The sequence below is a fragment of the Rhagoletis pomonella genome, unplaced genomic scaffold, assembly GCF_013731165.1.
Source record: "Rhagoletis pomonella isolate Grant_MI unplaced genomic scaffold, Rhpom_1.0 Rhpom_scaffold_00009, whole genome shotgun sequence".
Taxonomy (NCBI): Eukaryota; Metazoa; Arthropoda; class Insecta; order Diptera; family Tephritidae; genus Rhagoletis; species Rhagoletis pomonella.
In genome coordinates, this window is record NW_023458563.1 from 2,200,795 (window position 1) to 2,216,926 (window position 16,132).

The 16,132-nt window shown below is 33.8% G+C and overlaps 1 protein-coding gene across 1 annotated transcript in view; it reads left to right on the forward strand.

Moving 5' to 3' along the window:
- Positions 1-10,345, forward strand: part of LOC118745544 (plexin-A2) — a 158,843-nt gene extending 148,498 nt beyond the window's left edge. Inside the window, exons 5-8 of the mRNA XM_036479004.1 lie at positions 8,694-9,029; positions 9,120-9,250; positions 9,316-9,461; positions 9,528-10,345. Coding sequence (XP_036334897.1) covers positions 8,694-9,029; positions 9,120-9,250; positions 9,316-9,461; positions 9,528-9,695 — 781 coding nt within the window. The 3' untranslated portion in view covers positions 9,696-10,345. The remainder of the gene's footprint in view (positions 1-8,693; positions 9,030-9,119; positions 9,251-9,315; positions 9,462-9,527) is intronic.
- The last annotated feature ends 5,787 nt before the right edge of the window (positions 10,346-16,132 follow it).

Genomic DNA, 16,132 nt, shown 5'->3' on the forward strand with positions numbered 1-16,132 from the left:
TTGCACTTACATAGGTGCTGGCGACCTGAAAGAAAAGTTAAACAAATAATTATTAGTAACGTAGCTTAAGCTTCGCGTTTGTATAGCAACCAACCTTCATCCATACATACATACAAACATATGCACCTGCGCCTGTGCGCACCTATGCATGAACATACATGAGTGCATTAACGTGCAAGTGCTCATCCGTATAAATGCATGTATATATGTAAGCAAGCCACTAGAAATTTCTTGGTGCCCTGGATTAGGATCAAGACATTTCAATGCGAGAATTTTTTCTTACCTCGAATTCCGTTTGTTAGTAACCGTTACAAGTGCAAGTTACGGTGCTTTCAAAACCCGCTTTTTGCACTTTGTTATATATACGTTCGTATGTATATATGCGTATATACACATGTACATATATTCACTCCACTATATACCGAGCTATTTACCGCAATATTCAACTTTCGCGAACTTCGAGCACTCGCGACACTTGATTTAAAATCACCACTTTCTAATGACTACTTCGAGCTACCTCCGCGGTTTTTATAGGGGGTGACTCAGCCGAAGAAGTCACTCATACCCTAATACTCACGCATACACTTTGCTTACATATCACTCCACTTCGAAAGATACAAACATTCACACATACATACCACACTGCGTTATCGAATCGCAGAGCTAGCAAGGTTCCGCACCGTTTGTTAACTAAGGGCGGGTTGCTCAAAACCTGGTTGACACTAATTTCCGATTAAACATCGTTATCGACACCGTGTTATATATATGGAGCCGAAAACGTCGATAACGATGTTAACCGGTGATTAGTGTCAACCAGGCTTTGAGCAACCGGCCCTAAGTCTGGTAGGAAGTTGTAGCTTGGACGAAAGTGCACACTTATACACTCGCAATATGCACAAAAGGCCCGCGCTACACCAAGGAACAATATCATCAATAGGAACGACATTTTTAGAATTTCAAGTAGAAAATATACTTATACCACATACATTTCAAATCGTAAATGAAGATTTCCATATACCATACGATGGTATATTGGGCTTAGATTTCTTAAAGACATTCAATTGTCTTTTAAATTTCCTTAACGAAAATGACTATCTCATAATACGTCCGGGCAATAACAAATACCTATACGAGTTTATGTGGATCACAAAGAAAATTCAATAATAACTCCAGCCAGGTCAGAAGTAATTAGAAAATTAAACATAAAAGCAAATGAACCTGAAATATTTATTCACAACGTCCGTTATTCCGAATACTAAACATAACAAATAAAAATATCACAATAAACTACCAAAACATTTTCTATGAAAAACTGTCCGACTATGATATCCATGAAATAGACCAAAGTAACTCAATTAGTAGAAAAAAAAGTGGTATTAGAAAAACTCTCAAAGAATTTTCCCAAAGATCATGAAAAGGTATTAACTCAATTATGTTCAGAATATAGCGACATATATGGCATCGATTCAGAGCCAATAACAGCAAATAATTTTTATAAGCAGCAAATACAACTTACAGATCCTACTCCTGTGTACATAAAAAATTATAGAATCCCGCACGCCCACAAATTAGAGGTAGAAAAACAAGTGAAAAAATTGGTAGAAGATAATATAGTCGAGCCCGCTAGACCAGCGTACAATAGTCCTTTACTTTTAGTTCCAAAAAAGTCACTGCCAAATTCAAGTGAAAAATGGGTTAATGCTGTATCAATAATGGGTTAAGACGTCAAAAATTTAGTCTTAAAAAATAGTTCAAGTGAGTCTAATGGAAAGAAAATGATTTCAGAGTTTTGAGCACCCGGTTATATGGGGCGGCCCAAGTGTGCGGCGGTCCATTTCTCTAAAAAATTATGAATTATTTTAATATGAGTTAATATTGATGAACAACACAGCGTGAGAATACTTACACCCAACGTATTCAATTTTGTTTTTACCTTTTTAACCTCCAATATAATAATTCGCTTAAGACAAAATGCAAATGTTCCCAACAATAGCAAAATGATGAATGGTCAATGCATAGCAAGATTTGCATAAGTATATAAGGTGGCGCATTTCGCAGAAAATAAAGGTGGCGCTATTTGCGGACCGCTAACCCTCTCTTCGTTGATTTGGCAGCATCCACCTACTCGCTGGTGTCATAAAATATCTTTTCACACTGGAGATGACAATTAAATATTCTAATTGTACCTATTTGCCGAAAAAATTGAACTTAAATGTAGATACAGTCAGTCAATAAAGTTTAGGTACAGCGAATTTTTTACAATACGGGCAACTATTTTTTTAAATATTTTATTTTTCGATAATTTTTTATAAAAATATGGTCAATTCTAAAACAAAAAACCCAAAAATCAAAACAAAGTGCGAGTTTGTGGTGGCTAGGACTTACCATTGATTTTTAGGAATTTTTTTTTGTCGAAGGTGTCGCTCATTTTCTTCATATAAAATAATGTTTGATAATTTTTTTATATGGAAAAAATGTGCGACACCTCCAACAAAAAAATTTCCCAAAAATCAATGGTAAGTCCTAGCTTCCTCATACTTGCACTTTATTATACTAAAATTGAATGGGCTAAAAGACTGCATACTCAAATTTTTTCTAGAGAGCGTAAATAAAAAGTGCAATATTTGAATGAAATTTTGCAGAATTTTCTTTAATCTTGCACAAGGTTTGGAACTTTTCTTTTTGGGGTTTTTGATGTAGAATTAACCATATTTTTATAAAAAATTTGCGAAAAATAAAATATTTAAAAAATAGTTGACCGTGTTGTAAAAAATTCGCTGTACCTAAACTTTATTGACTGACTGTAAATGTACCTAAAAAGTAAATATGTATTTTTATGTGTATAAGTTTTTGAAAGTGGGTGGTTATACTCTCCCTTCGGTACCATATATACTTTTGGACTCTTTATCAAACACTTTTTGCTATTAATAATAACCTTAAAGGGAATTCTTCCGAGCAGTTCAAGCCAAAACTATGGCTGCGTTTCTTTATACATTCCGGAAAATCCAATTTCACAGCCGGAATAAACAGAATGCGCTTGAAATAAACGTTGACATATCATCAGGAACGTTCTAAAGAATAAGTAAACAAAAAAGTTTACCAAACGTTCAGAATGAATAAAGAAATGCAGCCTATATTTTAACCAATATTTATGCCCATTTTCAAAGAAAGGGTGCTATTGGCAAAGTTTCCCACACTAGAAAATGTGTTGAAATGCCTATAAAAATAAGACAAAATGTCCCGACAAGTTAGTTCCAGATGTGTCTAAAATTATGTGCTTGTACCGAATATACGTTCAAATTTAAAAGGCTAAATAATGGGCACAATTCTACTTGCATTTAAATCATTATTTCGCATAACATTTTCGCGTTTCCTCTTATTCTTTAGAGTTTATTCTTTGCTCCCTCATTTCTTCGCTTTTATTCATTCCCTCACTTTTATGACGTCACAACCGGTTGCTCACAGCTTGATTTGCGCAATCTTGCATTCTATCACTCTTGCGTTATTAGGCATCTTACACTCAGGGCTGCCAATTACCCTTAGCTATGAGGTGCCACAATGAGGATAAAAAAGTGTCAAAATGTGCCAAATAAAAAAATAAAAGTGCCAAAAATGGTGTCATCCTTTTTAATCCTTCCCATTTAGCAATAAAATAAGAGCCACATTTCTAAAACAAAAGAGCAATGCCAAAATAAGATAAACCAGTTGAATAATCTTTATAAATTAGAAAATTTTAGTTGAGAAAAAGAAGTACATGCAAAGGATTTCACAAAAATGTATTGAAATATTAATGTAAAATAGGGCAGCCCTGATTACACTGTGTACGGCTGAGAATAAAAATTCTCAACGCGTAGCATATGACAGCTGAGAATATGAATGAGAGTGTAAGAAAACTCTCAAACACCTTGTTACACGGGTAAGAATATTCCAGTGCTGAGAACTTATGAGAACTCCACGATAAGAGCGAATACCCACTCTCATTACTTGTTAGACGGTGAGAATGAGAGTGAATTCCTACTCTCAAGGTATTTACTCTCATCGTTTACGAGCACCTTAAAACACATTAATGAAATTGATAAGCTTGATAAAAGCGATAACGTTAGAAGCGTCGTAAGCGAAATTATGGCAATAGATATGTGCGAGGAAACAGACATAGATCTCAAACTAGGTGAAGAGATTAAATTCAATGATAAAAAATTGTTTAACGAAATCTTTATAAGAGTTTACCTAAATTCAAAGAGGCAAGACAGACCTTTAGTTAGAAAAGAGATGAAACTGACGCTAGTTGATGAAAAGCCATTTTCTTGCGCACCGAGAATACTGGCATATAAGGAGAAGTTAGAGTTACAGAATATAATAGATAAATATTTAAAAAAAGGTTATTTACGACCTAGTGAATCGGAATTAGTGTCACCTATAGTGTTAGTCAAAAAGAAAACAGCTGATCTTCGGTTATGTGTTGATTTTAGGAAATTAAACAAGGTTACAGCAAAGGACAGTTACCCTATGCCCCTCATAGACGATTTGTTAGATAGATTAGCGAACAAGAAAATATTCACGAAGCTGGACCTCAAGAACGGATTTTTTCACGTGTTTATGGTTGAAGACTCAATAACATACACATCCTTTACTACACCGTTAGGGCAGTACGAGAATGCCATTCGGTCTCAAAAATGCACCTGCAACGTTTCAGAAGTTCATCAACAAAATTTTTGCGGACATGATTCGAAGTGGAGAGGTTATAGTTTATCTGGACGATATTATGATAGCGACGCAGAGTTTAAAAGAGTATTTTGAAATATTACGAAAAGTGTTTTTTAAAAATCGTACAGAATAACTTAGAATTAAGGTTAAATAAATGTGAGTTTTTGCAGTCGAGGGTATATACCTTGGCTACGCTATTACTGGAGTAGATATTCAGGCTAACGAAAAAGGAAAAAAGGCCATATAAACATTTGCAGTCCCCACTAAAGTTCACGAAGTTCAAAATTTTCTGGGCTTTTATGCTCATATTTCCGGAGGTTCATTAAAGATTTTTCAACGATAGCCAAACCCCTCCACGATATTACGAAGAAAGATAAAAAGTTTCAGTTTGGAGACACAGAGCGAGAGTGTTTTAACAGTCTTACGAAAAACACTGATTGTATCCCCTTTGTTGGCTGTCTATGACCCAAACGATGCAACAGAGTGGCACTTCGACGCAAATGCTCTAGGTTTTGGAGCAACTTTTTACGGAAGAAAAAGGACAATAAACTTCATCCAGTGCTCTATTTCTCCAAGCGCACGACAGACACAGAATCGAAATATCACAGTTTCGAGTTAGAAACACTCGCAATCGTATAAGCACTAAAAACGTTCAGAATTTATTTGCAAGCCATAAAATTTACAGTTGTTACCGACTGCAACTCACTAACATTGACGCTCAATAAAAAAGATATGAACCCGCGAATAGCGAGGTGGGCTTTAGAACTACAAAATTACGATTATGAACCATATATGTAATACTCCTATATTGGCAGTAAGAGCCAGATATATCAATAAACACGTACGAAAGAAAAGGAACACATACGTTTATAAATAAACATGTACACAACACATATACGAAAACGGCACTCAAGTACACAATACATTGACAAAAACGGTACTAGACTGTCTCGCTTTGATTTCGGAATGCTTACACATTAAGAAGTTAGCTTACTGCCAATATAGAAGTATTACATATATGTTATGAGCTTAAACACAGAGCAGGAAAAAGAATGCAGCATGTGGATGCACTAAGCAGAGTAAATAATGTGCTAGTGGTGCACGCAAACACTTTTGAGGAAAATCTGATAATATGCTAGAATAGAGACGAACAGATGCCCTTAGAGTCCAGGCGTACTCTGTTATCGGTGTGCTTTGTCTTTGATTTAATTGCAGGCACTATAGATTGCTCGCACCTCCTTATGAAAATTCGTTTTAATATTCCCTCACGTATTCTTCGTTGTAACGAATTGTTTTTTGTGGGTGTTGTTAAAACTGTTTATGGGATGAATGCTTCTTTAAGAAGGACTCTATCCCAATTTAATGCTTATTCCTCTTCTTTAGACTTTGATTTTTCTTATTCAAAGTTTTCTTTTAAGAATTTACTCATAAGGCACTTGCCATAAGGGTTTCACTTATGCTATCTATAATTTGTCATATAGTCTGTAAGCATCTTGTTTGTTGATTAAATTAAATAAATAAAAAAGAAACTAGAGGTTAGCAAACAGTGACTACGAGATGAGAAACGGGATAATTTACAAGAAGAAGGACAGAAACCTACTCTTTTACGTACCAGAGTCTATGGGAAAACACGTTTATTTAGGAACAGACAAATTTGTGGAAACTATAGAAAAGAGTTATTGGTTTCCGAACATCAGAAAAAAGGCAACCACTCACATTGAGAATTGTTTAAAATACATTGCGTTTTCCAACAAAAGCTGCAGAAAAGAGGGTTTTTTACACATTATACGTAAGGGAAATGTACCATTCGAAATGATACACATTGACCTCTACGGTCTAATTCATAGCCAATCCACAAAGCATAAACACATATTAGTAATAATTGACGCGTTTACGAAATTTTTTCGCCTTTACCCTGCAAATACTACAATGTCGAAAAAAGCGGTTACGACGTTAAAATATTAATTTAGGGCATATAGTAGGCCAAAATGCGTAGTATCAGACCGACGAAGCTGCTTTCTAATAGACAACAACGTCGGGCATATAAAAGTCGCCACAAGTTCACCTCAAGCAAACGGCCAAGTTAAAATTGTTAGTAAAAGTTTAGGACCCATGATCGCAAAAATGATAGATTCCGAAAAGGAAATTGGGTGGGTAAAAGTGTTAGATTCTGTGGAGCACGCGATGAGCAACACAGTGCATAAAGCAACACAAGAGCTTCCCAGCGTATTGCTGTTCGGAGTGAGACAGAAGGGAAAAATTATCGAAACACTTAAAGAAAATGTATTAGAACCAATTCAAACGTCGAACTCGGTACCACTAGGAATGGCAGAAAACAGGCAAAATCAGTACAAGTTGAAGCACAAAATTACAACAAGGAATACTCAGATGCCAAACGATGAGTGCCTCGTTGGTTCAACGTAGGTGACTACGTGGTAGTTTCCAATATCAACTCGCAAGTAGGAGTATCTAGCAAATTAATACCTAAATTCAAGGGACTGTATAGAATATCGAAAATTTTAGAAAGCGATCGTTACATAATAGAAGACGTAGAGGGATTTCAGCAGTCCCAAATACCTTACAAAGGTACTTGGTTGGTTACAAATTTTAAGCCATGGTACGAGTATAGAAAAAAGAACTGAAAAGTCATAAAAAAAAAGTTTATGTCAACGCCGTAGAATCAGGAGATCCTATAAGTCAGGACGGCCGAGTTGTAGGACTCGGTAAGTGTGGAGGTGTTCGTGTGCACATGCGTTCTTATAACTAATTAGACCTTAAGATTTAGCTGCTAATTGGTTGTATTTTAGACCCTAAGATTCACAAACGTTCAAACTGTAACTAGACCTTAAGGCTCACTTGTAACTAGCCAATAGAAATCGCGTTAGTTGTAGCGAGTAAAAACGACGCTATACGGCATTAAAAAACGGATCGAAGAGATCATTCGATTTTGCACATTACAAAGAAAGGACGTGTTTGATTTATTTTGTCGCCACCTGATATATTTCAAAATTTTTAAGTTTTTGAAGATTTTTATTTTGAGACTTTTATGATAAAAGTCTTTTCATAATAATTATGAGTGCGTAAAAATTTTTAAAGTCTTAAAAGACGGGGCTTGTTGGGGCCCATTTCGGGATTAGTTGGGGATCAGTTGTGGACTAGTTGGGAGTAGTTTGGGCCCAGTTGGGAACTGGGCCCCAACTAGTCTCGAAGTTATCCCGAAATGGTCACGAACTTATCATGAAATGGCCCTGAACAAGGCCCGTCCTTTAAGACAAAAAATGTTTTCACACTCATAAATAAGTCTCAAAATAAAAGTCTTTGAAGACTTGAAAATATTTATCTCGCTGACAAGAAAGAAAAGATTTATTATATAAGTCTTAATAGTTATCGATGACTTAAAAAAAATATCTCCCATATAATTATTATCAAAACACTTTTGTGATTCTTGCGAATATTTGGACGACTTTTATTATTATGGGTATCTGATTTAAATATTATTTTACGAGTATTTTTAACATCTCTGGGTATTTGAAATTTCATGATGATGAATAAAAATTTATTCGTCATTCGAATTACTTGAATCAAGAATAAGAATTCATTATTCAATCAAAATTTCATGATAATGAACGAAAATTTATTCGTTATTGGAAATTTCTTGAATGAAGAAAAAATTGTTCTTCATTCGAAATTAATTTAATGAAGAATAAAAACTTATTCGTCATTCAAGCATAGAGAAATAGTGAATAAGGTTTTAGTTTTTATTTGAATAATAATTTATTCAAAAACGCCCATCCCTGCACCAAACATACCCAAATTCAAAAGAGCAGGCTCCTAATTTGAAGTTTATCAATTCGAAATCAAAGATTTGATTTATAATTACCTACTAACACATATATCTGTTAAATGTATGCTTTTTCGTCCAATCGTTTCGCCCACAGATATGAAACATTGAATTTATCGAAATATACATCTTCCTCACCAACGTTTAGCCGAGCTGGAAGTCCACTCAATAATGACTTACACGAGAATGGTATAAAATTTTGGCATTTGGTTAAGCACCATGATAGCGATATTCAAAAAGAAGGCGAGCGTGTTAATAAGCTCGTGTCTGAGATATATCTAACCCGTTTGTTAGCAACCAAAGGAACATTGCAAAAATTCGTCGATGATCTTTTCGAGACGATCTTTAGTACAGCTCACAGAGGTTCAGCGTTACCGTTAGCAATCAAATATATGTTCGATTTTCTGGATGATCAAGCGTTGTTACATGGCATAACAGATCACGAAGTTGTACATACATGGAAGAGTAATAGTTTGCCATTAAGGTATTATATATACTTTCTTGCGTATACGCATGTTTGATAATGCCTGAGAAGATCATGTTAAAACTTCTATTTTCTTATCTTGATTTCCAGATTTTGGGTTAATTTAATTAAGAATCCAAATTTTGTGTTTGACATACATAAGTCGAATATAGTTGATTCCTGCTTATCCGTTGTAGCTCAAACCTTTATGGACTCGTGTTCCACGTCAGATCACCGATTAGGTAAAGTCAATACAAAATTTGTATGTTTTCTGTTAAATAGTACATACGACAATTCTTTATAACAGGTAAAGATTCACCGAGTTCCAAATTACTGTACGCAAAAGACATACCGGAATATCGAAAATGGGTTGAAAGATATTATCGTGATATAAGAGAAATGTCATCAATTTCCGATCAGGATATGAATGCTATGTTGGCCGAGGAATCGAGAGTATGTACTTTAATGATTTATTAAATTTCATAAGTCGTAACTTAATGCCTAATTTTATTCTTACAGTTACATACTACGGAGTTCAATACAAATTGTGCCCTCCACGAACTATATACTTATGCTGTAAAATACAATGAGCAATTAACAGTAACTTTGGAAGAAGATGAATTTTCACAGAAGCAACGGCTTGCCTTCAAATTAGAGCAAGTTCATAACATGATGTCGGGAGAATAAAGAGTAGTAAAAGTTTTTTTAAGAAATCGAATTCAGTATGCAATATAAGATTTAAGTGTTCTCAACTCTTTCTGAACATTAGCAAGAATCATCAATATCATAACGCCGTCAAAAGCTAAGAAAACAACACCTTTATAACTCAAAATGCTTTGATCTATCAATGCTTGTTTCAATAGCACAACGATGACCATATTTTTACAAGCAAAGCAATATTTTGATACTGCCGGTGTATACAAGAAAAAAAACGTATACCCTGTCGCAGAAGGAGCATTAGTTATCAGGATGTATGTTAAAGGTGTGACATCAGACAAACAGCTTTTTATATCTATGTATGTGCATGTAATGCTGTTCAGTACAGTATATGTATCGTGAGACTACTACAAATGCATTGAAAAACAATATAATGGCGTCGGAAGGTTCAAAAATACTTAAGTAACGTTCGCAGGGGAAATACAAAGTTTATTTAAATTTCAGTGATTTCCAAATCCGGTTGTATTTCTTATTAAATATCTGCAAGATCAAAGGATAGTTTTTATCTTTTTATTACCATAAGTATATTTAATGAGTTGACGCTCAACCAACTTTTCCATTTCGTGTCTGAAGTAAATGGCGCGTATTCATAGTCCAGCAACTAAGTCGAAACTAACAAAGTTGCAACTTAAATTTAAGTACCAACTTAAAATTTACCTCTATTCAACATCGCATTTCAGACTTCTACTAAGTAGTTTCGACTTAGTTAACGATATAGCAAAACGAGTGTGAAAATGTATCGATTTTTCTTTGCGATATTTTGGAAAAATTACATTGTTGTTAAATAATGTCAAGTTTAATCATCCGTTTATGTAATTTTTATTTTCATTGCATGATTATGCAAAAGAATAAGGTATCATTTTCTTGTTAATTGTGTGAAATACCCAGAACAACCGCAGTGAAGTGAAGTCGATGTTTATCGAAAGCATGCTGTGAAACATACAAATAGTAGATATCTAAATGTTATGCACAAATTTACTTTAAAAGAACTAGTGTGAAACTGACTTATTATTTGAGAATTTATCTAAATTATTCCAATTATAAAATTGTGATGTGGCTTTATTCGAATTGTAATACGCATTTAATTTCATCTTCCGATTAAAATGGATCGCTCTTTGTAAATTTTAATTGGATATTATTCAATATTATCAAAATCACCCTCTACCAACTTAATTTTTACATATTTCGTCTGTTTTCCCTTAATTTGATAAAATACTTCTTCCTAGTTACGACTTAGTTGTAGCTGCAGCCGAAACTAAATTTTAAGTTGGTACTTAGCCAGAAAAGTCGAAACTAAGGCGACTATGAATAGCTTTAGTTGTGACTTAGAATAGTTTCGACTTAGTTGAGTACTAAATATGACTATGAATATGCGCCAATGTTTTTTAATATAAGTAATAAAATAGAATTTTCTATAAACAAATTAAAGTAAATAGGGTCAGCTTGATTCTCTTCTTTTTTCGTTTTCATTCTTGAAATTTACACATGATAATTATTGCTTTCCGTGAGTTTAATTGTTTACTTTAAATCTTAAAAAAATATTTCTGTCTATGGTGGTCACGTCGTCAGTGAAGCATTTTTTAATTCCTTAGAAAGCCATATAGTAACTAATGTAAGAACAAAAGAAATTCTTAATGCTTATGTAAAGGTACACAGTTATTGCGAAAAAGTACATTTTTCACAAACATTAAGATGATGTTGCTGTTTAAGTATTTCTTAAGTGTGTTTATATTTTTCTATCATTTTGTCCATTCTATGCAGATGGAATTACATAATCACGTACACAAGCAGATTTAAGGTCATAAAAACAAACATAAACGTAAAATACACAAAATGACTGATTTTTATATAAAATATAAAGTAAAATAAATTTTTATATTATACAATCATTTAGCTTAACAATATTTAGGTAAACGAAAACTAAACAAAAACATCCAGAAACAGAATAAATTAGTTTTTTTTTTGTATTGCAGAAGATTAAGGATTGTGTTATGTTATATATATATACCTGTACAGTTGATCAAAGAAGTGCTCACATGCTGGTTTTCTTTAATCGCAATGTTTTTCAGTTTCGAGCGGCTAAAAAATAGTGTTGATTTTTTTTGCGCTATTGCCATAAAAACATGACTTTATTATGAAATAAAATTCCACATGTTATATAAAAAAAAAGAAAGTGGAGGGACATAAAGTACGAGGCCATAATCAATTCTTCTTTTCTCGAATGGAAATAATATCAATTATTTTGTTTGAGGCTGTCAGATTTTATTGGACTTTATTCATTTACTAGTGTCATGCGGGTTGGCTTTAAAACGCCAAATTTGAACTTAACTTTTTAAAAAAAGTGAAACCCATTTATAAACCGAAAAAAATAATCCTAACAATTCATCTAAACCATTTCTGAGTGTTGAGAGGTCTCGCATGGTTTCGGTTTTAAATTCATCAATTTTCAAATCACTGCACTATCTTCACTCCAACTTCAAAAAATAAAGCTTATTGCGCATCTATGTTAATTCCAGTTCTTTAATTTGACTTCTAAATAACGGCGCAGATCTGATGAACTTAAAAAAACCCCCAATTAAAAATTTGCCTAAAGTTTTCCGAAAACTCTACCCTTTGAAATTAATATTTCAATATTTCATCTTACTTGTGTATAACTAAAACAAATTCGACTTTTAAAATAGGTGGCAACACCTTTAAAAGTATTTTCAAACTAAAATCTTTTTAAGTTGAATTTTATTTTTTTTAAGATGCCAACTCTAAATACAGTTCAGAAATAAATTATTTTAAAACGCGTTTGGATTGATACCCATCTTTTGACAATCCATTTAACTTATTGAATAATTTGAATTACATTTTTTTCAACAGATGGCAGCCCTCTTCTGACACCTTAATGAAATTCTAAATGTTCAAACTAAATTTTTCTTAACTCGTTCGTTTGATACCCATATTTTAAAATTTCATGCACATAAATTGTGTATAATTAAACTAAGTTCGACTTTCAAAACAGGCGGCAACACTCTTCAAAATTATTTTCGAACTAAAATCTCCTTAAATATCTTTCAAGTAATTGATGAATTCAGTTGAACTTTATTTTTTAAATTCCTGGCAACCCTCCTAAATATAGTTCAGAAAAAATGATTGAAACCCATTTCCATTGATAACCATGTTTTCAGAATTCATTTAATGTATTAAATAATTCAAATTCAACCTTTTAAACTGGTGGCAGCCCTAATACCCATCAAAAATATTATAATTTGTCAAACGGAAGATTTTTTCAAATTCTTTCATCTGACACCGATTTTTGATATTTCATATAACTCGGGTATAAAATAATTTCATTCGACTTCTCAAATAGGTGACAACCCTCTTTAAAATATTTTCAAACTACTAGCTTCATAAACCTCCATATGGTAATACCTTATTCACTTACCGAGTTCCTTAAATTAAACTAAACTTAATATTTTTTAAACACTCTTACACGTAGTTAAGATATAAAGCCTTTTAACTTCATTTCGGTTGATACCCTTACCTTTCGATATGTAACAAACGATTTAACTTTTTATAATAATTTGAGCTTCATTTCTTAACAGGTGGCAACTCTTTTCGAAAAAGTAAAACCTTATTGAACATCTAAAGTCTCAGTCCTTTCATTTGAGACCTTATTTTGATTGGGATCAACTTGTCAAATAACGTTAAATTACAGGCATCTAACCCTAATTTATTTTTCATGCAAATATGGGTTCGAGTATTTTTCATGAAGTGTGAAGTAAAGTGTTTTGTGATATAATATTACTTTTCATTTTGTGATTTTGGTGCAAGGTCTAATAAAACAATTGCATGTACTATTTAAAAAAAAAAGAAACTATGTAAAGTTATACCTTGGGTTTATTAATGCAATATATACATATAAATACTTATTTCTTGCTTACAATATTGGTAAAATGAAGGATGTAATCAAGTAACTTAACAACTTATTCAGAATTTTTATTGTAATAATTTAAATTGCAAATTCATTTGGCGCTTTCCTTTTGCGAATCTTTCTATTATCCTTTCAGTGTTACTTTCAATATCTAAGTTTACGTGTAAAAGTGCTAGACCTATCAGTCTTTCTTCATTCATGGTACTACGCAGCCATGTTTTAGCCGGCGAAGGGTTGAAAAACTTCTTTCGGAAGTAGCGTTACTAGCTGGAAGTGTGACCAGAATGCGGAGAAGTTTGTTAATTAATGGAAAAGCATAATCGTCGCATTTACCAAGAATTTCTGCTTTGTTTTTGGGAACGTCTTTTCGCTTTCCTTATTTGTCCATCGTTCCAACCACACTTTATACTCTCCTTCCAAATTGATACCGTCTTTATCTAAGAAAAGTTCGTATCGTTTTCCAAGTGATTTTACGCGTTCGATAGCGTTATTTTTATGGTCAGGCGTATTATATTCCCCAATTTTAGATGGAAGTAATAAGTTCAAATCAAAAATGTTTAATGTCTCTTTCGGCAATCTCTCTTGAAGATCGAGCAAAATATTATCCAATAGTGGTATAAATATTGCCTTTCGATAATAATCTTCAGCGTTAGATGCACGATAATTAGCCCGAAAATTTTGTCTATTTGCTCTCCGAGGAAGGAAAGTGTCAAAATCCAACTCCTTAGCGGTATCGGTAACTTTTCAAAATATATCAGAAAAATGTGTGTCAGCATTTCAATAATTTCAAAGAATATTCACAATGCCATTGACTGCTTCGCTAGCACGATTCAAGTCCAGCGAGGGCTCTTGGAGAAGTAAACTTTTAATTTTTAATTTTTTAATTTAACTTTTTAATCTTTATTATATTTTTAAAGTCATTAATATTTTTATGCGCATGCAAATGTCTGGTTACACAGATGGAAGTGAAATTTCCTACATACGTGCACCGCGGAAATATACAAAAAAAAAATCAGAAAGTTCGATTTGACATACATACATACATTCATACAGCCCAATTATGAATACTCCCAGGGAGTTTGTTCTCCGGGAATTTGTTTCTCCCGAGAAAAATCCTCTAATAATTAACTCCCAGGAAGTAGCATTTTCCCCGAAAATATGGATGGAGAAAATTCAAACTTCGCAAGAGCTGTTTGATACTTTTTTGCCGGCTCAACTCCGCCATTTAGTATAAAAAATCCGCAGGGAATTTTTGTTCATGATAGGAGGAAAGGGAAAAGAGAAAACTCCCAGGGAGTTTCTGTTCAGAATCGGCCTGATAGTTTAGTTTATTTAAAAACACATACGCCAATCGGCATTGCACATCAAAATTATTTACTGAAAGACTTATTAGGAGAGTATAAACATCAATTTACAAAAATTTCAATATTGCTTAATTTCTAAATTGCTTTATTTCTAAATTGCCTGTGATACCAGCAGTGCTCTCTTGATTTGCGCCATGAACGAAGAAAGGGTTCCTCCAAAGTTATCAAGGTCCGAGGCATGTCTGTTGACCAAGCTTGCAATTCTGTTATGAGGTCCATGATAGTAATAATTGTTATTCGGTCTCTCCACTGCTAGTATTCGCCTCGATCTGAGATCGATCCTAGAGTACACGAAGCCAAAGGAACTGAGGATTTCCGGACAGTCAATCATGCCATTAATAGTTTTGTAAGAGAACGTCAAATCAGCCATTCTTCTGCGGCTAGCCAAGCTGTCAATATTGAACTCTGATAGACTCCTCCTCTTGTATGAAATATAGTAAACACTTGCAGAATTTGTATTGCACTCTTTCGACCTTGTTGACTTGCTGTTGCGTGAATGAAGACCATACGACCGAGCAGTACTCCAAAATCGGTCGGACTAAAGCCGTGAACAGTCGGTGGAGTGTGTGGACATTTCTAAATTCCCTGGCAGATCTGCAAATGAAACCCAGTGCACGATAAGCCCGCTGAGTTATACTGCCAATGTGTTCCGAGAAACTCAGCTTGTCATCTATAATCACACCAAGGTCTCTTATCGTGTTAAGATTTTGTACAGTCTGGCCGTTCAGCACGTATCTGACTGGTAATTGGTGTTGAGAGCGCGAGAAGGCAATGACAGCACATTTATTTATGTTCAGAGAGAGCTTATTTAATAGACAGTTGCATGAATGTAGTGGTTGGCATTTATGAGACAGTCGTTTGTGCTCCAAACTGTTTGCTCATTCAACCCTTAGCAAGCAAGGTGAATGAATGAGTGTGTAGAGAATAGTGAGAACTGCTTTCTTGTCACAAAAAATAAAGAGACACATGGTGTGCAAAGCGATACAAGACAGTTGTAGCCGCCGATGAGTGTGCGAATATCTGACGAAACACAGTGAGTATTCGAATGTGTGCTATTGTCACATAGCAAAATATTTGCCTTTTGATAAACGGAAGCAAAAGAATTAGAAAAAATGCCATGTAAA